The sequence below is a fragment of the Vidua chalybeata genome, chromosome Z (assembly GCF_026979565.1).
Source record: "Vidua chalybeata isolate OUT-0048 chromosome Z, bVidCha1 merged haplotype, whole genome shotgun sequence".
NCBI classification, from domain to species: domain Eukaryota; kingdom Metazoa; phylum Chordata; class Aves; order Passeriformes; family Viduidae; genus Vidua; species Vidua chalybeata.
This window is the reverse complement of record NC_071570.1, coordinates 47,571,921-47,597,853: the sequence shown is the minus strand read 5'-3', so window position 1 is coordinate 47,597,853 and position 25,933 is coordinate 47,571,921. Positions and strand designations below refer to the sequence as shown.

At 39.5% G+C, this 25,933-nt stretch overlaps 1 protein-coding gene across 1 annotated transcript in view; it reads right to left on the bottom strand.

Annotated features, from left to right (window-relative positions):
- DGKQ (diacylglycerol kinase theta) overlaps positions 1–25,933 on the bottom strand; it is an 89,079-nt gene that overhangs the window by 58,893 nt on the left and 4,253 nt on the right. The window contains exon 2 of the mRNA XM_053932529.1: positions 7,436–7,515. Within this exon, the coding sequence (XP_053788504.1) occupies positions 7,436–7,515 (80 nt within the window). The remainder of the gene's footprint in view (positions 1–7,435; positions 7,516–25,933) is intronic.

The window sequence follows — 25,933 nt, the reverse complement described above, 5'->3', positions numbered from 1 at the left end:
CCAAAAGCTTCAAGTTTTAACTTGATGTACAAGTTGGGGATTTAAAAATACAGCCAAAGCATTCTTTTTGGGTCCATGGCCTACTCCCACCAGCCCAAATCGAAATTTCATTCTCTGCAACCTTCCATCTCTGACATAAAGTTCATAGCTGGCTTACATTTTTTTTTTTTAATCAGAATACTCAAGTCATATAATGTATGCTTACAAAAAGAACATATATCCTTGGGGGGGTAAATTATCCTGGAAAGCCTAAGAAGCTTTAATCAAACTGTCCCAGATTAAGTTTAAGGCTCATCATCCCTGCCCACCCTGCTACTTCTTCAAGAGAAGGAAGAAACAAACCTCTCTTGTACAGTCAGATGTAAGTTACTTGGGCTCAGTTATTGTGGAAGTAAAGTGCCAGAGCTGCAGCTCACTGTAGCTGCTCCAAAAAAAAAAGTTTGCTAGGAGAAGACCACTTGCACAAAATTCATCCTGCATAATGAATTCATATGCAGAAAATTGGTAAAAAATGACTATGTGAACACAACCCAACCCAGACACTGCAACTGCGAGGAGTACTGAAAAGCCCTGGTGGGATTTCTTCAGGCAGGCTTTTCTGCACATCCCAACCTGTCTTCAGGTTTCAAGTGTCATCTTTAAGTGCCCTACCCCTGCCACAGTCTCAAGCACCATACAGCCACTCAAGGCAGAAGAATTCCCCCTGAAATCAAACACAGGGAGACTTCCCTTAGCTCTGAGGTGTGAACAAATTGCTCTGGACACCCAGCATGAGCATCCAACCCCCTCAACAACCCAGGTTTGAAACACAGGGGACTCTTCTTCTGGCCATGAGTCTGGCTATTTCATCTTAAGCCTAGCTTAGATATGCCGGCAATTCATTATCGTCACAGAGTGGTTATGCTGAAAAAAAGAACATGTGAAAAACAGTGTTTATTTTGGGAAAAATTGTGAGAAAGGATTTTGACAGAAGGCAAACTTATTCAGAGTCTGACTATACTTATCTAGAACACTCAAGAGAAGGAGACCAAGTCTAAATTCTTCAGCTGTTCAGACCATGGTGACAATTGTCTGAAGTCTCAAGTCACTGTCAAATGGAAGGGAACAACTTGCTGACTGAAATGTTAAAGGGGGGTGGAGAAGGGGAAAAAAAGGGGGAAAAAGTTTCTTTAATTTACTTCTTACAAATCAAGCCAAAGAAACTTTGTTTATCGTGAGTGGTCTTTCTAACATGCTTTGGAAGATGACATGTATAAAAGCAATGCAGAGCCTGATGGAAAATGGGATGGGAGTACGATGGAAACAAAGAAAAGGTAAAAGAGCAAGTACAATATAACAAATGCATCAATTACATGTTTCTCCCAACACATTTTGGTTGCTGAACAAGTTCTAAGCACCTAATATATACATACATTGAAAAAATATTTGAAACTCAGACTAGAAAAGCCAGTGAGACACCATGAAAGATTAGAGAACATTAAATGTTATTGCCTAGTTTATATCCACCTCCATAAGTACAGCGAAGTACAGAAGCATAAGGTGGCCTACAGAGAAAATGTTAATAATTTATGAGAGTTTAAAACTGCTTTTCCAATCCATCTACTTAAATTACCTTATGAAGACCATGAAAATCGATTTCCACAGAAAAATACAGAAAATTTCTTCTAGTAATACCATTAAAGGACATCTAATTGCCCTTACAATATTGATCAGAAGCATATCAACAGAAAGTATAATGGTAACACACCAGTATGATCTCCAGAATGACTCTGCATTCAGGGGCAAGATACTCCTAGTTCCTGTTCTATTTCCTGCCATCTGTTAAGGAATGCAAGGCATTAGACAATGTAATACATAACTGTAAATGCTCCTATCAGCCTGTAATAAAATTTGATCCTATCTAAGATAGCTCTATCTACCTAAGATTCTAATTCCTTAAGTGCAATCTGTGCAAGTGCACAGCAGTTCTGCATCAACCAAAAAGAACAGCAACAAACTGCTTTTAAAATCCAGATTGGAAGAAAAATAAAAACTAGAATTGCTTTCTTTTGATAGTATCTTTTAAAAATGTACCTCATCCTGAAATATCACAGGATATCAAGCATGTGACCAACAGCATGTCATTAATTCAAGTACTCTTCCACTAAGGTGGAGTCACTTTATACAGAGTGGCCCAGCTACCTTCCAGACCCTCTGATTTGTGCAGAGAGTCAGGCCAGACTGTCTTGCTGGTCTGCAGCCTTCAGGATGCCTCAGCAGCAGGGGAGAAAATCAGCTTGTTTTCTACCAGCTCAGGCAGAAGAAAGCTTCATCTTGAATCATGAGGCAAAGACTTCCAGGTGCAAAGGGCAATGAGAGAAATACAGATATACCAAATGTCAGTGTGGTAGCTGCTGTCTTGGGCAGTTTTAAAAAGGAACTGCCTACTAAAAACTTTTCCTAGGCCTATGCCTAGATATTATTTTGCCCATGCATCTCCTTCTCCATCACACCAGGGTGACTTGCTCTTGGCATGACTTTTTAAAAAATACCGGAGAGATTAAGAAACCGGGGTGGCAGGACCTAAGGTATTGTGGGGTTGAACAGCTTCCAAGAAGGAAAGGGTAGACAGAACGAAGGATTCTAAAGCTGTCAACAACAGCCTCCAAGGGTTGAGTAAAAGGAATTTAACTTAAGATCACTAGCTTGCAGCTCAAAAACACTGCTCCATTTTAAGGATAAGCACAAGCAGCTTGGAAGCAACCATCTTCATCAGACACCCACAAGGGCAGTCACATGGGGTCATTCTCAAAGACTGCTCTCAACATAAGACCAAAAAAATTTCCTGATAAAAATTAAAATGGTCTTTCTGGAACAAAAACATGTATGGATGTTTAAGTGTAGAAGCACTTCCCTATTTAAAGTTTCTAATGTTCACTCCAACACTGTAAACCTTTGCTCTAGGGAGGTAGGTATGGTGAACGCACCTCACTCCACCCCATGACTGTTCTGTCCAGGCCTAGACTATACCCTCTCTGAGAGAAGACAACAACTTTGTGATTCAACTTTTGCCCTTATTGACATCTTTTCAATTACTTCCTTATTACTCAGTAATCAAAAATAGCACTTTGATTTGTTTAAAACCTCTTATTTAGCAGCAAAATATTTCTGCAACTTGAATACACTGTGTGCTCTGGAATGTCCTCTATTGCTTTGGCATTTTAAGGACAATGCCTATCAACTACTCTTCACTTGTGTCCAAACTGACTCTTTGCTCTGAGCACTTGATTTATTGGCTGGTGTTTAAAGGCAATGTAAGTATGCATTCCATATGGTAGGTCTAAAATGAAGTAAGAATACAAAGTTAAATGGTGTCTCAACACATAATAGGATGGGAGAGACAAAATCAGATACTTAATCAAAATTTTAACTGGGACTAATGCAAGGGAATGATGCACACATCTATATGCTATCCCACTACATTCAGGATTATTTTTCTTCATCCTGCATATATCTCTGTGACAGGACATTTGGCCTTATACACTCCAAGGTCTCAAGGACCCTTTTGCAATGGATAATGCATCTCATGCTATTTCAAACCAGAATGATATGATACTTCTACTCAAAAGTAAGACTTGTGTAAAAGCTTTCCACTGTAATTAAGAGTTTCTTGGCCTAGTATTTTTTGTACTGTAAAGAAAAATTACATGCAAAAGTCACTCACTCCTTGCTTTTATTGCTACAGAGGAAATCAATGTCCATGTTCTCTTATCAAGACAAAGATTAAGAATTAAAACAAACACAGTGCCATCCCATAATGCTTCTGAAACTGAAGAGTTACTGATATAGCTGCAGAGCTCATCTGGGAGTTCAGATAATTTCAAGAGAGCATAATAAACTCTCCTGAGCTTACAAACTAGGAGGAGCTAGCCCTTCCTTCCCTTAAGTTCTGAGGTTCCCCTTGGGGAGAAAAGGGAGAAAACCTTGGTGCAGTGCCAAGATTACCAGCAAGCAGTTTTAACCCTCATTTGTAGTCTAAATTATGCCATGTGACTGTCTCCAAGCAACTGCTTTGCTGAAACAACACAAGCATAGGTCAAGTGCTGGAGAGCTGGAGAGGGACCTTCTTGACAGAGGTGGTCAGTGCTACCCAGCAAGGGCCCAGGTAAAATCACAGTCACAGAACAGCTTGGGTTGGAAGGGAACCTTTAAAGGTCAAAATTTCTATGCAGCGAGCAGGAACACCTTCAACTAGACCAGGCTGCTCAGAGCCCTGTCGAACCTGGTCTTGAAGACATCCAGGGATGGGGCATCTACCACTTCTCTGAACAACATCTGACAGTATTTCACCACCTTTATTGTAAAAATGTTTTCCTTAAATTTAGTCAGAATGCATCCCCTTTTAGCTTAAAACCATTACCCCTCATCCCATTGCTTTGGACCCTCCCAGAGAGATCTTTTACTTTCAGATTATTGTTACGGACCCAAATAACCACGCTGCACACAGCTGAACCCAGTATCCAGAGGGAGAAACTCAGGTCAGCGGACAATTACAACAGCAGAGACCCCTGCAAGCACCACAGCCTTTCCATTCCTTACCCCAGCCCATGAATGCAGTGGCTTTCCTTACAAAGGAAAGTTTTATTTTTAGCACAAAAAGATTCAGAAGCCAATAACCTAGACTAGCATTTTTCCATTCTAGACAACCTGGCTTTAAGAAGAACAGCACACAACAAAGTCTCGTGAGCAGACTTCAAAGCCTTCTTAAAATGGAAATGTTTAGAAACCATTAGGGCAATGCACCAACACACCAACAAAGAAAAATAAGCATAGCAAATGCTGAACATCACTCAACCATTCTTCATGTGGTCTCATTTCAATTTAGTTTACCAAGAACAGTTATATAGAAAATACACACACATTTCTAATAAGCTGTAATACAGCTTCAATTCCAGCCTAACAAGGGAAAACAAAATTTCACACTTCACCCCCAAAAACATTTTGGTTTTACTGTTATTTTGTTTTGTGTTGGTGTTTGGGTGTGGATTATTTTTTGTCCTCCCTTTCTCCCCCCCTTTTTTTTTTTTTTTTAATGTGTACTGCAAAGCAGGTAAATACTTAAGGGAATGTAGGAAAGAGAGAATTTGAATTTGAAAAAGTTGCTGAGACCTTACCATTGGAACAGATCATATGCCCTGCAAACTTTTCAGAAGTCTGATCCATGAAGGCTTGTTTAGGAACATCATGACCTGGATCCACTCTGGAATACTAAATGCAGGTGATAATGATTCACAATAGAGAAAAAAATTCATAGGTCAGCCTTAGGAATGATCTGAGACTGGATGCAGTTGTGGCATGCTTGTGACTCTGTGGGCCTTTACTTGACTCTGGGAAAGAAACCCTACTGTCAGGAATAAAAGTTTCCACCAAACATCTGCTGAAAAATTATTCTCTGATGGGTTGACTTAGTATCAAATGACATACATTCTGATGAGCTTTAACAATTGCCATTTTCTCTAGATGAAATCCAGGCAAGTAAAAAAAAAAAAATCTCAATTCTGTAATGAGATTGTCACCTACATTGAATATTGTCATAGCTGAAAGAACTATCAGAAAAAAAATCCCACCAGTGTTCCCTTCTACGTCAGACCTTTTAATAAATAAATAATGTGAAAGGAGAGATTAAGAAAATAAACTTTCCACAAATTGTATAAATGGCTGTCATTTGTTTTTCGCTCTGTTATATTTTTTATGCAAATGCCAAGTCTGGTATTTGCTTTGACAGAGCCTGCATGCAAAACGATGTCTCCCATATGGCAGCCTTCACTTGTACAGCTGATCAGAATTAATGCAACTTGGATGACCACATCAAAGAGGACATGACTGTCCAGAACAAACAGTACAATCCAGAGTTTTCAAAATAAAACCATTACAGCTCAAGATAGAAAACACAGAAGACTCTTCGAGCTAAAGACAGCAATGCTGAACTGCAAACAGTTTCAAAGACTGACAACACCACCAAATAACTATCCTTGCTGTGCAGTACAATTTGTGTTTATTGTTTATAGATAAATCGCAAGATAAAAATTTTGGGGCAGATAGATGACAGGGACTGACAAGAGAGAAAAAAATTACACTGACGTCTAGAACTGATGCAAATGGGAACATCAGTAAGTTTAAATGGAGGATTTTTACCATATAAAAGCAAAGGAACAAATGCTATTTTGAACAATAAATTAAATTTAGAGCAAATCCACAAAAGAAGCAGTCATAAATATTTACAACAATCACACCCTGATTTAAATTACTATTTTCCAGTTGGATTTTTGCCATCCCCCTAAAGGCCCATGTAGATATCTATATATACTGATTCATTATTCCTTTTCCTACAATGACTGCCAACATACTGAAAAAGCAGAAGATGCTAATTCTTAGAAAAAGCACTTCTCACTACCTACATGGCGCTTTACCATGGGTTCCAAGACTTACAGCAGTATTTCTTGCTGTTTCACTGGCAAATTATAAAAATTTATCAGACACCTTTTTGACACCTCTCAAGATGAAAGGTATGTAAGGAAATAGGTAAAGCAAAAAAGAGAAAAAGCAAAGCTTTGCATTAGTACAGCCTAGCAGCTTTATCACCTAGACAAAGCATGTTGAAGAAAGACAAATGGATAATTTCTCTTTATCCAATCCATGTATTTCAAATTGCATATTGTTTTCAAAATTCCACATCTCACTCCCTACACAAGCTTCCACAACAAAAAGGAACTGGTAAAATGTTTTACGACACAAAGGGAATCAGCTTCCCTTAACAGGTCTACACAATGGATTCCCATAAATGTGCTTTGAGTTAGCAAGGTCTGTAATGAACATGACTGTTTTTATAGCCATGTCTCATTCGACTTTTGCCTGTGGCTCCTTAAGGTATTTTTAGTGTTTTACTACTTCTCTAGTAAATTTCTCATGTCCTTCTCCCCTTCTGTTCCTCTTATGTCATCCTTTCCCAAGTGGATAACACACTTTGTTTTCTCTTCAGTTTAGCTTCTTAGTACCTTAGTCGCATCCTATTATATTCTGTAAAGTTGATTAATGTTTCACACCCTTTGAATCAATCTCTTACAGGTAAAGTCTTGTGGGAGAAGGTCACAAGCCATCTGAAAGCAAGTACTTTATTGCGAAACTTCCAGGTAATGACACACAGTAAGAACACCTAGTAACATTTAAAGAATGCAGATAACTAGTCTTGAAAGACACAGTATCTACAGCTGCTTATATCAGACTCTTCAAAGGAAGTGTAGCTTTGCCTGTGAGCAGCTATAAAAGCTTCAGGGATGACTAATACAATTTTTGCATTATGATATGAAAAAAAACACTGCTGTATGGCACCATGTTCATTAGTGATAAATGTGTGGTATTACCCAAGACAGAGACAAGCCAGTGTCTCTTTACTCACCCTTACAAGGCTGGGAGCAATACATGAGCATGGTATCTTGACATTCTTGAGGCACTTTTCGTGAGACATGAAGTTGCAAACTGTGGAAATAAAATAAGAACCATGAGCAACTCTTCACAAGCAAGGGACTTTAAGAAACACAATCAAACCAAACCAAAAATGGAGTCAAATACAACTAGGAATACATCTTTTTAAACACATTTGCTATCCCCTAGTTTTGAGAATGTACACAACTTTCACACCCTGAGCACTGCATGAATTCCCAGTTATTTTGCTACTAAGATGCTGGCAATGGAAAAGGAAGGACAGCTTATCCCAGAACAGTACAAGCCTACTGCAAGTCAGGTCCTCCCACACTCTCTCTATCCATGAGCATCAAAATTTCAAAAAAAGTTTTAAACAGTCTAAAACAGCTCTTTGATGTAGCCAAAGCAGAAGGACGTTTGCAAGTGAATTATTCTACAAGCTAGAGCATGTGACATAAATGTGAGAAAACAAAGTATTGTTACAAACTGAGTGTAATGGATGAAGGTCGCCAACTATAGGCAGCTTTGAAAGTCAAGAGTAACTAACTATTTCTTTTATTATAGGTTTATCATTCCATCCAAGCTCCACAAAGCATACTTTCAAGCATGACAGTGTTTTAAAAGATCATTTCTCATGGAGGGGATATTTTCCACAGCTTCTTACAATGAATTTGCATTACATTAAGCTGTATGAAGAAAACAAGGGATTCATTACTTCATTCCCACCACCTCTGATTAATTAGGAACTAATAAGCTATGCAGCTATGGATTTAGAGTCGTCTTTCTTTCAGAATTACTCTCCACCAGTTCAAGCATGAAGCCTTGTGCAGATGCTCAGCTCCCGACCTCTTGAGTAGAAGCTCAGACCTCACCCAGTGCCAGGGCAGAAGATCACTTGCCAGCAGCAACTGTTGCTGTACACAAAGGGTTTTCCCCTCCCTGCTTTTCTTACATTTCACAAGTATCTGACAACACCCCAAGTGCTTCAAACTTCCCATCTGCAGTCCAATGTTGCCACTGACTGTATGCGCTAGTGCCACCAGAAGCAGTCCATTTCCTCTCCTCCCCTTTCTCCAGCTCATTGACTTTTGATTGCACACTTCTTCTTCCAGGCCGACTGAAGCATTAAAATCCAGGTCCACTTCTCTAAACAGCTTACTGCCAGCCCATCCAAAGTAAATATTCCTTCTGGTAGCACCAAAAGGATGACACCTTTCCTCTTGGCACTCATCTTAATAGGAGCAGTAAGCACTTTTTCTTTTTTTTCATTAATCTACAAGTCAGAAAATAAGCACTGCACGTCACTACTGTGTTCAAATGTGTTATTCATCATCCATGGTTGAACCCGGAATGATTACTGCATTGATGAAATAAAGTGGGAAGGAGCAGAACCAAATCTTCTGCTGGGTGCTATGAAGTGTTATGCGTGTCTCTAAGGTTTATGTCTGTTTCCAACCAAATAGAGTAAATCAGGGAAGGAAACAGTCAAAGAAATTATGATAAAATGGATTCTTGCAGCTGCAAATGCAGTTGCTTAACAGATTTGGAGGTGATCTCTATGGTGGGGAGGAGCACTCATTTTATCAGTGCAGAGGAGACCAAAGAAAGCAAAGTCACTGTCCAGGCAGTGATGATGATGAAAGATGCAGCTCCTGCTCCAGAAAACAGGTAAGAGTCCACACAGAGAACTGGTGAATCCTCATTGCTGATGTGTTATCTCAACATGGACACAGTGGTAATATAATAATAACATAATTAAACTTACTCCTTTTTTAGGTGTCAGCAGTATTTCTACTGATGCTCTTTGGAGGGTCATCTGCTTGTGGTGAGAGCAGGTCTGTAGAAGCTACAGGAGAAAAGGGTCAAAGGCCACCTGCCCATTACCACCTATAGTCTGAAATTTGCCACTCATACCCTGAAGACATCTATCTCAGCCATTTGTTCAGGTGACCCTGTTACTATCTCAGAATGGTGCACAAAATTTATCTGACCTGGCTTGGCGAGGGGAAATGCCCTCTGAAGGCAGAAGTGTCGTGACAAAGGTTCTCATGGCTCTGACCTATGAAAAGCAGAGTATGAAGCTTCCAATATAAACAGGCAGATGTCTCGAACTTCATAAAGAGGTGAAAGCTAGCCAAGGAAGAACCAGCAGTGACTAATGAAATTCAGTGAAACGACACAGTTTTCCTACATTTTTCTAGTTCAGAAGCAGGCTGGCTAGAAAGGAAAGCGAGAGCATGGTGGTGCAGACTGATCACAAGAATTTTATGATCTGCAAGATGCAGCAGGCAATTGAAGTCTGCAAGACCACCCTCTCTAAGTGGCTATTAGATTTAAGTGCACACAAACTAAATGCACAAGTCAACTGAGCCCTACCCAAACACCTCAGGGAATTCAGATAATCAGCTGATGGAAGAGATGCTCCTCCCATGGACCTTGAGAGATGTTCTCTACTCATTTAGACAACTCAAGTCAGTACAGAGTACCACAATTTTCTCTTTGCACTGACAAACTCAGAAAAACATTGTCCTCCATAAAGAGGACAGTAACATATATTACTGGGTAAGGAAACATCTCATGACACAGAAAAGCATACTAAGTCAGCAAGCTCAGAGAAGCAGTAAAACGAAACAGTGAATGAATGCTTCAGACAAGGTGCAAAATACGAAGGTGAATAAAGGTTTTAATTGTTTGAATGCATACAGAAGAAGACAACACAGAAAAGAATTAGTTTCCTAAAATGTCAGCCAGAAAATTGAAGCATTTGCAAGTAATCCAATTAAGGAATATCAGGAGACAAATAGCAGGAGATAAGCAGTGCCCAAACATAGAAGGTAACATTCTCAGTGAAAGATTTTCACACGTTTTTCAGGAGCTACTCACACAACTCCTCCTCTGCTTGTCACATTCCTCAGGGGGTGAAAGTACTCCTACAAGTCACCAATTTGTTTTTATTTCGCACATTCCACACAAAAAGAAATAAACCCCAAATGGCAAAATGGCAGCAAACTGAAGCATAACAATATTGGGGGGGGCGTGGGGGGTGTGGCTGAATCCTACATTCATATCAATACTCCCAGAGTGGCTTAATTAAGTCTTAAGTTCTGAGAGCTAGGAGAGGTTTTGTGAGTTTTAGGGGGTAAACTTTCATTTGGAAAAACAAGACAGAAGAAACTTCACTGTGTGTGAAGTTTCAGTAGATGAAATAAGAAATTCTGAGGAAAAAGCATTTAAAGGAAGAGGATGGGCAGATCTTTTTAAAGGATGAAGATTTCTTGATCACACAAACTCAGTGATGAGCCACAAGCAGACATATCTATGGATGTAAGTCAAAAGAAAGCCATTCAATTGCATCTTTCAGACACTGTACAAAACATTTACTTAAAGGTTTAGGGGGCTTCATGTGGACTCTCCAAGCATCTGGTCAGGCATACTGCACCAACCATATTTGACAAGTTTACCTTGAGGCCTTCTGCTATTCAATTATAAATAACTTCCTTCCTGTGAAAAATTAGGTATTGCCAATGGTCAACAAGAAGCCACTTGGCCATTGCACTTCACAGTGCTGCTCCTGTCCACATGGAGCACAAGATCTGGCTTTACAGCAGGCTCAGCCCATAAGCCATCACTTCCTGGGCCACTTTTCCCACCACATTCTGTTTGACTCAGTGTTTTAATAAAGGCCATGTGTACATAGGGCAACTCATGGAACGTACAGTCAGCACCTTTCCAACATACACTTGAAAAGAAACAGAAAACATCTTTCTCCAGGCTTCCCCAGCAAGGCAGGACATAAAGCTGGGAATCACTGTAACTCATGAAATGTGTAACACTTAGAAACACCATGGCTATTTATACTCTCCAATATGTTACACTTTTTCCACATAAGCATTTTTCTCTCTGTCCTCAAGACAGACTTCAAAGCAGAATCCAAAACTAGGAATAAGAAAGCAGTGAATTATACCCTGTAGGTATTATGTATTGCTGTCCCATGCAAATGATGAGAATTCTGGGTGAAAATTGCTCATGAAATATCAGATATAACACATAAACTTTTCTCCCTTTTGAAAAGACCTTTCATTCTGGAGGAAAAGCCTAGAGGGTGTTAAAAATCACTTTTGTTTCCTCTTTGGGAAAATACTCACCATAATTTAGTTCTGGTGTTTTTCAAACAGAAATTTCTTTATATTTTTGTATTTTAACATGTTAGGTTTTATTTATTTTTTTTTTATCTTTAACACTGAAGTCTAACTTTGCATTTGCTAAACATTTTTATAAGTAGAATTATCAAATTGCTCTCCAGGGAGGATAAATTTTTTCAATTTTTTTTTTAACAATAGATTTTTCATTTCTGGAAAAATTTAAGTGCAATGCATTAAATAACATACACAGCTTATTAATGTAAATACAAATACAACTAAATTAAGTGCAGTAATTCTCTGAGGCATCTTGTTAAATGTAAGACTTGGAAGAAGTTCCTGTCTTGGAGAGTTTACTATAATGAATGGCCTGATATATGTAGGAGTATTACATAAATGGAAAATCTCTACAGTCCTCTAGAAAAAGCCCTATAAATGTACATAGATTACATGAAAGAATTACAAGGGGACTAAAATAAAACAGACAAAGGAAAATGTCATGTTCAAGATGTAATGCTGTATCAGACACCGACAGACTCAGCAGCAGCTCAGCCACTGCACAGAGAGAACCAGCAAGCTGATTTTATGCTGTGGTACAGAGGAGGCTTTTCTGCCATTCCTCCCCAGTCTTTTCCTAATAACGTTTAGCATTCAAGTTGCCTTTCTTATTGACAATTACACAACAGACACATATTTCCCTGGGTACACCATTACAACTCTAAGAACCTTTCCTGCTTATCTGTAAAACCTGACTAAGACTCAGCAGCTTGTGAGAGAACTTTCCTCCCCTTCATAACCATCACTTTACATTCAACCACCCCAAGCAATAAAATGATAGACTGAAATATACTTCTGCAATCCTCAGCAGCTGGTGTCAGCGTGAGCTCTTATCTCACTACTGTACTTTGTAGCGGAGGTTGTGGACTGTTAATGGAAGAGTTGTGTAGCACAATCCCCCACACTGCCACAAATCCATGTGCAGCCTTGACTGAGTTCATTGCATCCCTCTATCACTTTTGTCTGACATCGAGACCCAGGCATGCAGTGTGTTTTTATTTTAGCATTTCACACACTGTGAATGCCAACTTTCAGTTCCAGTGGGAACCTCCCATGCACAATATCTTTTTTTATATCTGTCTTCTACTAAGATGCTCAGAAAAGTAAGGCTAAGAAAAGGCTGTGGTTATGGTTACCAACTGGTTCTGGCATTAGACTTGGATAGCCAGGGGAATGTTGTTTGTATGTTCCTAAGCACATGAAAATTTTATAGGATGGAATAAAATAAAGTTTCTACCAGATGAAATATTGAACAATTTTTGGTTTTTTCAATAACAGGTGTCTAAAAGTATTATAGATTATCTCTATCCAAATACATCATCTTAAAAAAGTTACTTAAAAAAAAAAAGTTTAAGCAACAGATGGAGAAACATAGACAAAGTCCTCATCATGTATCTAAAGTGTAACTTAACTCCTACTCTGAAGTGTGTCTCTGTACTCACAAGTTAACTTCCACACCCCAAGAACTTCTATCCTCCTTTTTCATATGACAGCCTTCAGCCCTTTATTGTATTTCCCACATCAAATGAAACTCATCTGTAATCACATCCTTCTTTTTTCATCTGAACAAGTCCCAGCAGCTGTAAGAAGCAATGTTTTCTGCCAGTCAAAGACTGATAGAGTCCATGCCCCTTAACACTTCCCATCACACATTTCCAGACTTAGCTGTCATGAAACTGCAGCTAGCCACAACTGAACCAAACTGTGATGGACACAAAAGGGTACACAAGAGGTCCAGAAGCTGTACACGAGAAGTCCAGCTTCCCAGAGGTGACAAAAGGACATGTACCTTGCGGTAGCTTTGGCCAGAGCCTGCATTGATAGCAGATGGTTCCAAAATCCAACAGTGCCATAGCTGCAAACTTCAGGGTGACAAGCACCAAGACTAGGATTTAATTTTTGTTTCCCAGAAAACTGTTGGGATTCAGTGGACCTCTTGGAAAGGTAACAGCATAGGCATTTTTTACCTTACCACCCGCCTGGTGCAACAGAGCAGCAACCTCTCCAACAAATGACGTTTGGCAGCAGTTTTCTCGGGGCAGAAGGATGTGCAGTTCAGTTTCAAGCCTTGTGCTTCACAGCAAGCATGGCCATGTTTTAAATGCAACAGATACTACAGAGAGAATAATGGCTCTTACCATTTACTCCACAGGGGTAATTCATTCCTGCAGAGACCATTGAAATTATTTTCAATATTTCCAGTAATTTTCAGTAGCTCCAGTAAAGAGAGCATTACTGTTAAGAGTGCACTACAGCTACATCTGACTACACAGTCTGTAGAGTTAGGGTCAGATTCTCAGATGCTGTAAATCAGCATGACTACTTTCAGTTTGCTAAAACACACCAATTTACCAAAGTCAAAGATTTTTAACTTCAGGTCAATACACCAGACTATAAACATGACCATGTAGTATACATCTTGTTTTTATCAAAATGAAATAATGAATTAAAGGTAAAACATTACTAGGCTTTCCATAAAGCTTAGTGCTTTGAACAGACAGCCATCAGTACTTCTAGCAATATAAATACTTCTCTTAAACATATGCAATTATTATGAATCTTTGCTCCATACGTCACCAACTTATATAAGGCATTCAAAAATCCAGAATAAGAGGAAGTATTTAAATTTGCCTACACTACAGCCTTTCATGTAGCTATTCTCACCCCTCCCCTCAGTGAAAAAACAAAAACCTCAAACAAAACAAGATAGTGCTCAGCAACTGAAAAAACAGCAAGAGCACTGTCAATCACTGCTAGAATATGAGAAAACAAGATGTTCTTTTACTGTCCCTCTTATTCAGGAAGGAGATGTTAATACTTTGCTCAGTCCAGCCAATATCCCCAGGGTTGCCCTGAAACATAGTAGAACTCTCTGCTTTCTGGTGGGTCAGCAAACCAAACTGCTTTACTCCAGAACCTGGAAGGGCTTACAGAATTCCCAATTTGTTTGCTGTGATTCACAGACATGCCATAACTTCCACCTTGGTTCTGCCAGGATGCATAGTCATGAAATTGCTGCACTGGCTTATGCAAAGAAGCTGTTGATGAGTGCTTGGGGAAGGAAGATGGGTACAGAAGTGCTTAACATGGAAGATCCGTTTGTCCCAATTAGTTAATAAAAGTTCCCCATGCACACAAAGGCAAAGATGGCTACTGCAGGAGGCACAGCTACTGCTGCATGCTTAAAAGACAGAAGGAGGAAGAACAACTGCCTGCAATCAGACAGAGGAAAACAAACAAGAAATCCAGTGAAGCCAGGGAGTAAACCAAAGCTTCAAAGTTGTTATGCAAGACAACAATAACAGTCTTTACTTTCCAAACAATGAATCAGTGGGATTTAAAGGGCATATCAGCACCAAGACAATTCAGCCTAAGTCAATCTAACTCTTTCAAAACAAAATTTTATTTTGGTCAAAACTAAGTAGGTTATATCCTCTGCTCTGCCTGCTCTTCCATAGCATATGCCTGACATAACAGAAGCCAAAATACAGGTTTAATCTGCCTCTCTCCTTCAGCGGCTTTATCACTCCCTTCTGGAATTGTCCTTGGAGTTCAAGCAGGCTTATTTTGTTCAGCAGGACTGCCTTTGCATTCACTGAAGAGATCCATTGACAGTTAAAAGACAATAGCTTTCAGAAAATGCCCACAGGCTACTTAGTCACAGATTGGAGAAAAATACTTTTATTTTCTCTATTACAGTGTTCTTAAATTATATAAAAAACACCAGACTGTTTATCCAGACAGGATCATTCAAGCTGGTGGAGGAGTCACTATTTTCAGAAGTAACTTAAAAGCAACATTTTACTGTAAGTTTGTGGGACTCAACTTTTACATTTCTTACACAGCTTTGAGCTACTTTTCCATTGTAGCAATTTGCCAACATAGACACATTTAGCTTTTCATTTATGACTGTGACCACAGGCCAGTCTGAATACTGTGACTATTTACTGAAAGGAATGCTGGATGCAGTACATGGACTTCACCAGCTTATTTCCCAATTCAGCAGAAACATGCAAAGACCTGTATGCAATATTGGTGTGCTCTCTCAGACAAAAACACAGCCTAGTTTAAGCTTAGAATTCTGTTGTGCAATGCTTGCTAAATGTCACCAGGAAAGCTGTCATAGAAGCTTTGGACTTCCCAAAACATTTCAAACAATGGTGAGAGAGGAATGGAAAAATCTCTGAAATCTTTAAGAAGTCAAGCATTAAAAAGACCCTCCTTTCTCACTGTGGTGAGAAACTTCAGGCTTTTCAGGCTTTTGCTTGTCTTAAAGTTCAATGACACTACAATGTAAATACTCTTCAGAAAATCCGAAAGAAATTAAAACCTTCTTAAGGTTTTCCAGATACCTACTGAGTATCCTTATAGATCACTTGTATTGGACAGCTCTCTTCTCTCTCCAGGATTCTCTGGTCTTGTCAACTAACCAGTCATATGTGCTTCTGCTTTAAATGGAGATACCAGTATACACCCTGTCTGATAAAAATGCAGTTTGCCTCCACACAATGTAAATTGCCTTGCACTTTATATTCCCAGAATTATCTGCATGTGAACACCTCCTCTTTATAGGTACAGATACTCCAAAGGAATGGTTTTGTACCATCTGACCTCTATAATTTCAAGGCAGCACATCTGAATTCCTACTCATTTGTATTTCAAATATGCTGGTAGAAAATAACAAAGTAACAAGACAAGTTTTCACTTATAGACAAGCTACTTATTAAGAAAACAGTCAGATACTTAAACTGTCAATCATTTGGTTATAGTAGATTTGCTTGAATTGTAGTAGCCTCACAAAGCACCTGGGCTACATAAGCACTTCTCACACTCTCATCCCTGAAGCCTACAAAACGGTATCTTGCTTCTCCATCCTCCTGGCACTGTAAAACGAGTCCTGACAAATTAACTGAAGGAACGTCACCTGCCAGAACAGAACTCTCTTCATCCTCCCACCTCCTGACTCCTGAAACCTCAGAGCAGGTTTCTTAGATCCTGCTAAGCAGGAAAAGCCAGAGCACCAGCAAAGACAAAGCTGGAGACAAAGGCACCTACACTGTGTGCTCAGTCCCACCAAGGCTTTGCATTTCAAGGAGAAAACTGCACAGAGAAGTTATACCACAGTAGCAAAAGCAGTCGTCACCATTCAGTCAAGAGGCTTTTCTAAGTCCACAGCCATCAGAAAATCTAGACACCCTATCAGCTATGGCTATACACATAAGAGGGGTCTATCCACACCACTTAAGATGCTGCAGTCCACTCTCTTTCCACTCTGTACAGTATGGCCAACTGAATATAGGCTGAGGTGTGAATAGAAAGAGAGCAGTGCTGCTGAGAAGCACTTGGGGATGTAGGTGGATAAAAAACTGAGAAAGGAGGTGGTTCTTAACTTTTACTCTGCTCTCATGAGACCCTCCCTGGAACACTGCATCCAGCTGTGAGAACCTGAGCACAGGAAAGAATGGATACATTTGAACAGGTCTTAAAGAAGGGCCACTGAAAATATCAGATGTCTGAAGCACCTCTCCTACGAGAGGCTGAGAGACTTGCGATTGTTCAGCCTGAAAAGTAAAGGCTCCAGGGAGACTCTTAGTGCCACTTTTTAATACTTAAATGGGGCATATAAGAAAGACAGCAGGGCCCATTGCAAGAGGTAATACTTTTAAACTAGAAGAGGGTAGATTTGAACTGGGTGTAAGGAAGAGATTTGGTATGATGGGGTGCTGAAACACTGGCACAGGTTGTCCAAAGACCTGGTAGATGCCTCATCTCTGGGAACATTCAAGGTCAGGTTGAAGAGGGTTTTGAGCAACCTGACCTAGTTGAGAATGTTATTGTGTGGGATGTGTGGGAGTGAACAGATCCCCAGTATTTAGAGTGTTTTCTTCTTCAAAGAGATGGAAGATGACTAGTCTCACACTTGCATTCACACCTAGAAAGCATTAACACCTTCTCTTTTCTTGAAGATTAGGCCAAAGATAGGACAGTGCTGTGGGACAAGGGGCTGGTCCACTGATGGTAAACAAAAAAATCTCCAAGAGAGCTACATCATCAGGGGAAAGTTCAGCAACTCATCTCCTGACAATTCCACAAAAAGAGATCCTTCAGAGGAAGAGGACTCCCACTAACAATGTAATGTTGCACAGGGAGCCTGGAGGGACACAGATTTTGGCACCAACAACGTAACAGCAATAGACCATTGGCTGTGACTTTCTCCCAGCAGGCTCCCAATCATAAAGGCTATCAGCAGTCTTCGGGGATGCTGAAGGCAGGAGCCCAAAAAGAAATTGTCTCTGAACCACAGAAATCTGTCTGAGAGCAAACAATTGAGCACATGAGCAGCTCTTTTGTACAGGCAAAAGGATGAAGGTTGCCCACACAAGCCAGATGCAACACCATGTAACACAGTTGTGGCTTTTTCCCAGGTTTTCCAGACTGCAGCCTTTACACAGCTGGAAAGGGTCAAGCCAGTTTGAAGGCTGACAGAAAAACCTCTGATCACACTCCCTGCACATGCAGCAAAAGGCTATAGATCCTAACAACCTTCAAAGAAGAAGGTCCTCCAATGACATCCAACTCATGGCAAGATGCCATGGCAACAAGAAAATCAAGTACCAGATGCCACGAAAAGAATCTTGAAAACCATTCAGCAATGAGAAATTTCTCCTGGCTCTGTCTTAAACTGGTGCCTCTTATATCTTTTGCTGCAGACTGCCCCTGCAATCAACTGAACCTCAGTGGCTGGAGCAGAGATGGGCCAGCTTGGCAGCATGTGTAAATGAAATCGGACAGGAGGGGCAGAGAAACATGAAATGGTAAAACCAGAAGAACAAGGAAGATTCAGCTGGACCACAGAATCACCTACTGCAGGACATGCACACCATTTACACCAGTGTAAATGCTTACCTCCCTGCAGCTGTTTTCTGCAACAGCTTCTCCAAGTCACTGTTTTCAGGGTGATGCCTTACAAAGAGAAACTTTGTCAATTGTTTATCAGCACTGTCCAGATGACTTACAGCTAGTGGTCAACACAAAGATCTATAGCTTACAGTATTCAGAAAAAATTACAAGAATAGCAGAACAAAAATTACACGGAAGACAGATCCAGCCTTCAATTTAAAGGAAAATGCACTACAACAGTTTGACATTTATTGCAAGCATCCTCGCAATAAAAACTTCATCGTAGAATTGTTAGTGCTGAAAGGGACCTTGAAGATCATGTAGTTTCAAATCATCCTGCCATTCATCACACCAGGTTCCTCAGCATACCATTCAGCCTGACCTTGAACATTTTCAGGAATGAGGCATTCACAGTTTCTCTGGGCCACTTGTTCCAGCCTCTGGGCAAAGAAATTCTTCCTAACATCTAATCTAAAGATGCTCTATTTCAGTTTAAAATCATTGTCTCTTTTCCTGTCACTATCTGGCCATATAAAAAGTCCCTCTTCCTCCTTTTTATAACCTCCTCTTAAGCTACTGAAAGCCTTCTCTTCTCCAGGCTGAAAAACCCCAGCTCCCAATCTGTCTTTATTGCAGAGGTACTTCATCCTTCCAATCATCTTCATGACCCTACTCTGGACACGCTTTAAGAGGTCCACGTTTTTCTTGTGCTAAGGATCCCAAGCTGGATGTGGTGTTCCAGGTGGAGTCTGACAGGGGCAGAGTAAAGGAACAGAATCACCTACCTTGATCTGCTGGCCACACTGCTTTGGATGAAGCCCAGGATGTGTTTGGTTCTGGTATCGCCAGCTCAAGTCCAGCTTTTCATCCATGACAACTTCAAGTCCTTCACGACAGGGCTGCTGTCAAATGACTTCTCCCAGTCTGTACTTATGTCTGGGATTGTCCTTAGCCAGTTGCAGTACCTTGCCCTTAGACTTGATGACTTCATGCCTAGGCAGCCTGAATGAACACTGCAAGATTCCAGCCCTCACACATGTGGCCTCCTGCACCACCATTACTTGTTACCCAGTACAGTACAAATAAATCCACACACTGCCATGTCAGCGCCATCCTCCGCAATAAACAACACAGACGTCTCCTATGAAAAAATATTCTGCTACATTATACATACCCATGCAGAAATGCCTCTATACACATAAAAGGGAAATAACAGTAGCATATCTCCAACTTCAAAAAAGAAGAATTTGAGTTACACTTAAATAAACAGGGTAGATCTTAGCTGAACTTAATGCACAGTAGGACTTCGTAAACTGTGATGGAATTTTGGCAGAAAAATGTGATATGGACACAGTTGCCTGGACACTCACAGTACCCAAAGACTTGGAGACATTCTCAACATTACAGGCTACAGACCAATGTGCAAAACACACCAGTTCTGCACCTATGGGGCATATCACCAGAGACACACAGAGTAAACCCCACATGTATCCCATGCACACAGGGACTCAGTGAGTTAGCTCTATGCTCTTAGCAGTGGGGGAAACTGAGAGTTCCCTCCAAAACACCCAAAAGATGTTGATTGGACCAAGGAGAGCCAGGCAGTATTTCACTGCCAAGTCTTTTCCACTCAGTGATATAACTGAGGAGGTTTGCAATCCCTCTTCTGCCTCTTAAAAACTGAACACAGAACATAAAAATATAATAAAAAGTTCTGAAGATACTAGAAGAAAAATCACTGCTAAGCTTAGTTGCAGTAGCACCCACAAACCTCCACAGCACGGTTACAATTTTTCAAGGAAAGTTGGATACATTTAAAACGTGGGTCCCACTATTAATCTACATAAATCCACAATAAATTTTCTTCCACATTAAATTTGGGTAATCTCTGGATTATCTAAGGCATCTCAATACTTCCTAGCAACACAAAACAAGGAAAAAACCAAGATATCCCAGAGCTGCCATGGCAGCCTTTACTTGTCATTCCTATAGGGCTTCATTTCCAAGTTGCATCACACTCAGAAGTGTGTAAAACTATAGGATTTGAGTGAAAAATACTCAGACCTGGAAGTAATGGAGGGGAAAAATGCAGAAAGTAAATAAACAGAATCCGGTGCCAACTGGATAAGTACATTCACTATTTTCTCCAGTGTGGTTACTACAAAGCTATTGACATTGTCAGGAAACTAAAAGCAAGTGATTCACAAGCGGTGAACTGGGAAAACAAAACACTAAGAAGGCACTACTTCCAAAAGACAAATTGAAAGTGCTGATCTCCGTGACTTTTTTTTTAATCCCGATTCTTCATTTTATTCTTCAAGTATTTTAGAAAGATTCTTTTTTAGAAAGTGTGAGGATTTTAGTTCCAGCACTTAGGCTTGAGTCACTGATGAGATTGAGAACTATATTTCTCCTGAATTAAAGCAACAGCCTCTTTCATATATCTAAGATCATACAAAATTCATAGATGAGTGTTTATATCTATATGGACATCAGAAGCCTGCAGTACAAATTATATATGCCACTGGTGAATATACCAGAACTTCCAAAATAAAATAACTCTGTTCATGAACACTAAAACTCAAAATCTCTCCCTGAAAAGCCATAAATCTTTCCCAAAGCGGGACCAAATTATATCAAGGCTCATACATTCATTTCATTTTAGTGTTGTTTGGTGCGGTCTTCTAAATTGAACAAAGTTCTTGTAGCACTCGATTGTAATTTACTATTTAGCATAATCAGCTATTTATGTATATGAATTATCAACACACAGTGAAATGTTCTTAAAGTTTCCCAGCACAGCATATTTGAGAAAAAAAACTTACACTGAGCAAAAGCAAAAGTGAGAAAGCAAACCCAAAAAAATGTAATATATCTCCACTATCTTATGGATTTACTTTTAAATAATCTATTTGGTTCACCTTAAGAAAAAGTGCCAGAACGTGAAATACAATAATGTCAAGAAATCTTTACGCATTTGCCAAGCAGGAACTATTCTGGAAAGAAATATAATATGAACGAAACAACAGAGGTCAAAACCAAAATGGACACAATGATATTTGGCTGTTTTGAAGAGTATTTTTAACATGCTAGTATTTTTACCTTCTACTTTAGCCTATTTTTTAAAAAAGGCTTTGGCAACCAAGGCCTAAAAGTCCCAGCTGCTGTTAGTTAACTTCTTCACAAGAGAAAATATGAGCATTTAAATCTGTACTCATTTTTGAATTGTACTTCAATTTCTGCACAGAAATTGAAACAGGAATCTTTTAAGTTCTTCTTGTTTAAGGTTATATCTCTTCTTTCACCCCTCCTCATCTTGGATCACATGTTTGGTTTCTCACTCAACATCTTCTGTTGACAGAATTAGTCTGCCCAGCAGCCGGACAGAGAGTTGGAGCATCAAACATAATAGCAATTGAAAACCATTTTCAACCCCTTCTAGGACAAAGGGATTGTGACTCCTTTTTGAAAGGGCTGCTATTTACTACCACGGACCATTGTCAGCAGTGAGGGCAGACACTACTCACAGCTCACATGCACACCTACCAGGCACAACTGCTCCAGTGCTGTACTATGCCACTGGGACATCCAACAGCATCCACCCAAAATCTGTGCAACAACTTGCAAAAGTGTCTTGACAGTTTTAAATTATGTGAATATTTGTGAATATCCAAAAATTTTTAAATCAGCTTTTCCAGTACTCTGTATCGATACTGTTTTGAGAAGAGGTTGAATGTGAAAACGCAGTTTCTCCTAGGTTGTTGCTCAGCCCACATATTTGTTTTAATTCTAAGGGATTCTTTTCATAGCAGATACATTCCAGGACTGCTAGTCCTAATCAGTTTCCCATGCAAATTTGTATGTGTGATGATTTACACTCTGCCATCCTGACTAGATTCTGAAGAAAATCTGTCATCTCACAAAAAAGCCTTTTTTATTCTGAAATAAAGCATTCACAGTCTCAAATGCAATCAGTTTTTTGACTTTATGTTCAGAGCCTTCCCTCATGCCATCTTCATGCTTAGGGGAATCTTACCAATTTCCTTGCATTTATGATGATTCCAGGCAAAGATCCTAACCACCTAATGGTTTCAGCACTGAGGAAGTATTTTTGCTTGAACCACTTAAGAAACTGGTTAGTGGATTATTTCTTACATTCACTGATTAACAAGGTGTACCAGTTATTATTTTCACATTCTGCAGAGAAAGTATTGCACAAAAAGACTAATTTCCTGAATTATAGCATGACAAACCAAAACACCAAAAAGTGACACAAGCTGCCAAGCAGAAAGAAAAGCAATGAGGAACTGAGATTTTTTTCTATGCATTCTTGCACTCGAACTAGATGTTGTATTTCCTAGACACCATGACCTAATACTACCCTTCAGAACAACACAATGCTCCTATTTTAACCCCTGAAGTTCAAATTATTCAATAATTAAATAATCTCTTACAAGAAAATCTGTTTACCTAAATATTCAGAATGTCTCTAGCAGTATTGTGTATGGAAAACCTTCAGGCACAGATTAAACTGTGATCAAATACAGCATTGTCCATTGTGCTAGCTGTTCTAGATCTTAAACAATGTTATTTTTACAACAGTAAGTGCCATGACAATTATATCACACAACTATTTATAATTTAAAAAGAAGCCAAACAGGTGAGTGATACCAGCACATCACATTAATAATCCTAAACATATTTCCAAGTAAGCTCATTCCACTGATATTCAATCTTACAGAGGAAAGAAAACAACAAATTCATATAAATATATATGAATATATATGTATGAATATACACATAGCCCCACTTCCATTCTTCTAGTGGCAAACAAATAAAAATGCTTAAATAAGAACAGGAAGTGAAATGAGGGTTTGACTGTACTCTACTGAATAACAAACTTCCACAAGTGAGACAACAGTAGGCAACAATAAGGAAGAATACTGTGGTAGTATGCTTAGAAAAAAAAAAAAAGTGTGCTTCCAACATGTTCCTTATCACACTGTGATATACACAGGTTAGGTTTCGCTCTCTCTGCTTGGGAGTGTTTCCTAACAGGCTTCCCCCAAACTGAAAGTTACCATGAAACAGAGACTGGAGGGGGGCAAAACGCAAAAAGAACAGGAGCTGATCAGCACGTATTGTTAAATCATTTAGAAAAGGGTATATGCTATACACACAATCTGCTCTTTCCCCACTGGAGCTGAGTCAAATTAAACAAATTCAAGTAACTTAGTCACCTGTTTTCTGTAAGTGTTGCAAAAGCAGTTTCACCAAAGGTACTTTCAAGAGCCAGCTCAGGATGGATCTAACTGAGCAACAAGTAGCCCAGAAGTATGTCAGTTTGAGCTAATGAAATTCAGAGTTAGAGACACATCTGGAAGAAACAAGTGACATAACCAAAAAGTAAAGGTCATCTGGGTACAGCATGGTTCAATGAAAATTCAGAGCTGCCACCTGAGAAGGGTGCCCCAAAATCAGGAAGAGAACTGGCTTTCTATGGATTCTAAGAAGTAAAGCAATATTATGGACAAGTTATAAACAGCATGTAATCAAAAAAGGAGAAAACAGATCAGCAAAGGCACCATGCCCAGAGGGAACCCACCAAAAAAAAAAAAAAAAAAAAGCGGCAAAACTTATAATCCTTGTATTTATAATTCCAAGTATGAGTGGTGCTGATGGGTGAAATCAACGGAAACATTTGTTACAAACTGAACACAGGAGAATGAAAACTAAGCACTTCACATGCCGTTCCCCCTGACAGTAATTGTAGGAGGTCCCACCTTGAGTTACAATTATAACTCGGTAATTAATGACCATTGACATAGCAGTGTCCCTGTTGTGAAGCAATTTTTAGACCCTTAGCACAGGACTGCAAGAACTATGGTCTGTGGGAAACTTACCAGAAGAAGATGGAAAAATTTTGTGCAAGATTAAAAGGAGCCCAAGGTACTACCCTCGAAGACAGCTGAGAAAACACCTGAACAAAATATGTCTGATAAATGATCATCTAGAAAGACAACACGCAGGGCACCAGCTGCAGTGACTTCACACCATGATGGATTGATAAGCATCTTCCTCAGTGCTTTTGTCACTGCTCAACGAGTCAGACTGAGGCAGTAACACAGATGATATATGAAAGTGCTGTGAAACACTTGGTATTGGATTACAGGCTTTAGCACTTTCTGCAGTAAGTTATTTACTATCTAATTGGGTTTCTGGACTGAAATCTGAGCTAATGCTATCAACACAAACTATAGCTTCCAGCTACAAAAGCTGTGTGCATTCTCACAAAGCACCTTGCCCTTTTCTCTGCATCACTGATGGTGACAGTGATATTTTCCTCTGAGGTACTGTCAGAAAGAGGCAAGGAAAAGAAAAGAATGAATTCTCTTCAGTATAAAATGGATTATCCTTCAAATACAGACAGTAAATTGCATTTTTCAATGTGTCAGTCAATGCTCCAAACATTTTTCTCAACGTGTATCAGCTGAACTGAGGCAAGTTTCTGTGTAAGGTTTTATTTTGTGGAATTTTTGGGGTGTGTGTGTGGTTTTTTTTTTTTTTCCTTTTTTGACCTCTTTTTTTGTTCCATCTAAGTTTTAAATGCAGTAAAGTCACATTCACTCAAATATCTCAGCACCAAACACCTTGTTGTTGCACAGAAAGGCCCCACTACCAGCAAGAAAACCACTGAAGAATAAAGGCAGCAAAGTCTTGAAAACATAAACCGGTTGAAGGATAGAAGCAAAATTGTATTGTAGTAATGCACCAAAAGCAAGTGAAGCTCATCACAAGAAGGAAGAATATGTTTTTCCTTTTGAACTGTAAGCATTAAGACTCTTGGGGCAATCTCAGATATCACTCACTTCCTTCAAAACAGATCTGAACGAAAACTGTAAGGTCAAGGAGGTTTCATGTGTTTGTCTCAACAACAGAACTAGAAAGGATGAGAGTCCAAGAAGACTGCCCCTTGTCCCCTTATTCCCTGCTACTACTTCCGTATCTCAACAAACTCCCAGCTTTAACACACCTTCCCTATCTGACTCTATTTTCTTAAAACAGCCCTTAAATCTAATAGACTACATACAAAATTTGTCCAAAATATGCATCTGAAGACTGCTGCAAATGTCTGAACATCTCCAGGCTCTCCTAAATCAAGAAGGAACAACAGGGATTGTCCTTAACTGGGACATGCACAGCAGCTTTCTGGCTGTCTTGCCAAATCTGAGATTTTCTGGCATAAATATAACTCAGATCCACCGTTTACATTTTATTCTGGAAAAGCTGGTGTTGTCAGCCAACATCTAAATCAGATTAAGAGAAACAAAGCTTTATGCACCTTGGAATAAGTTTGGATGGTCTGCTTAGAAGCC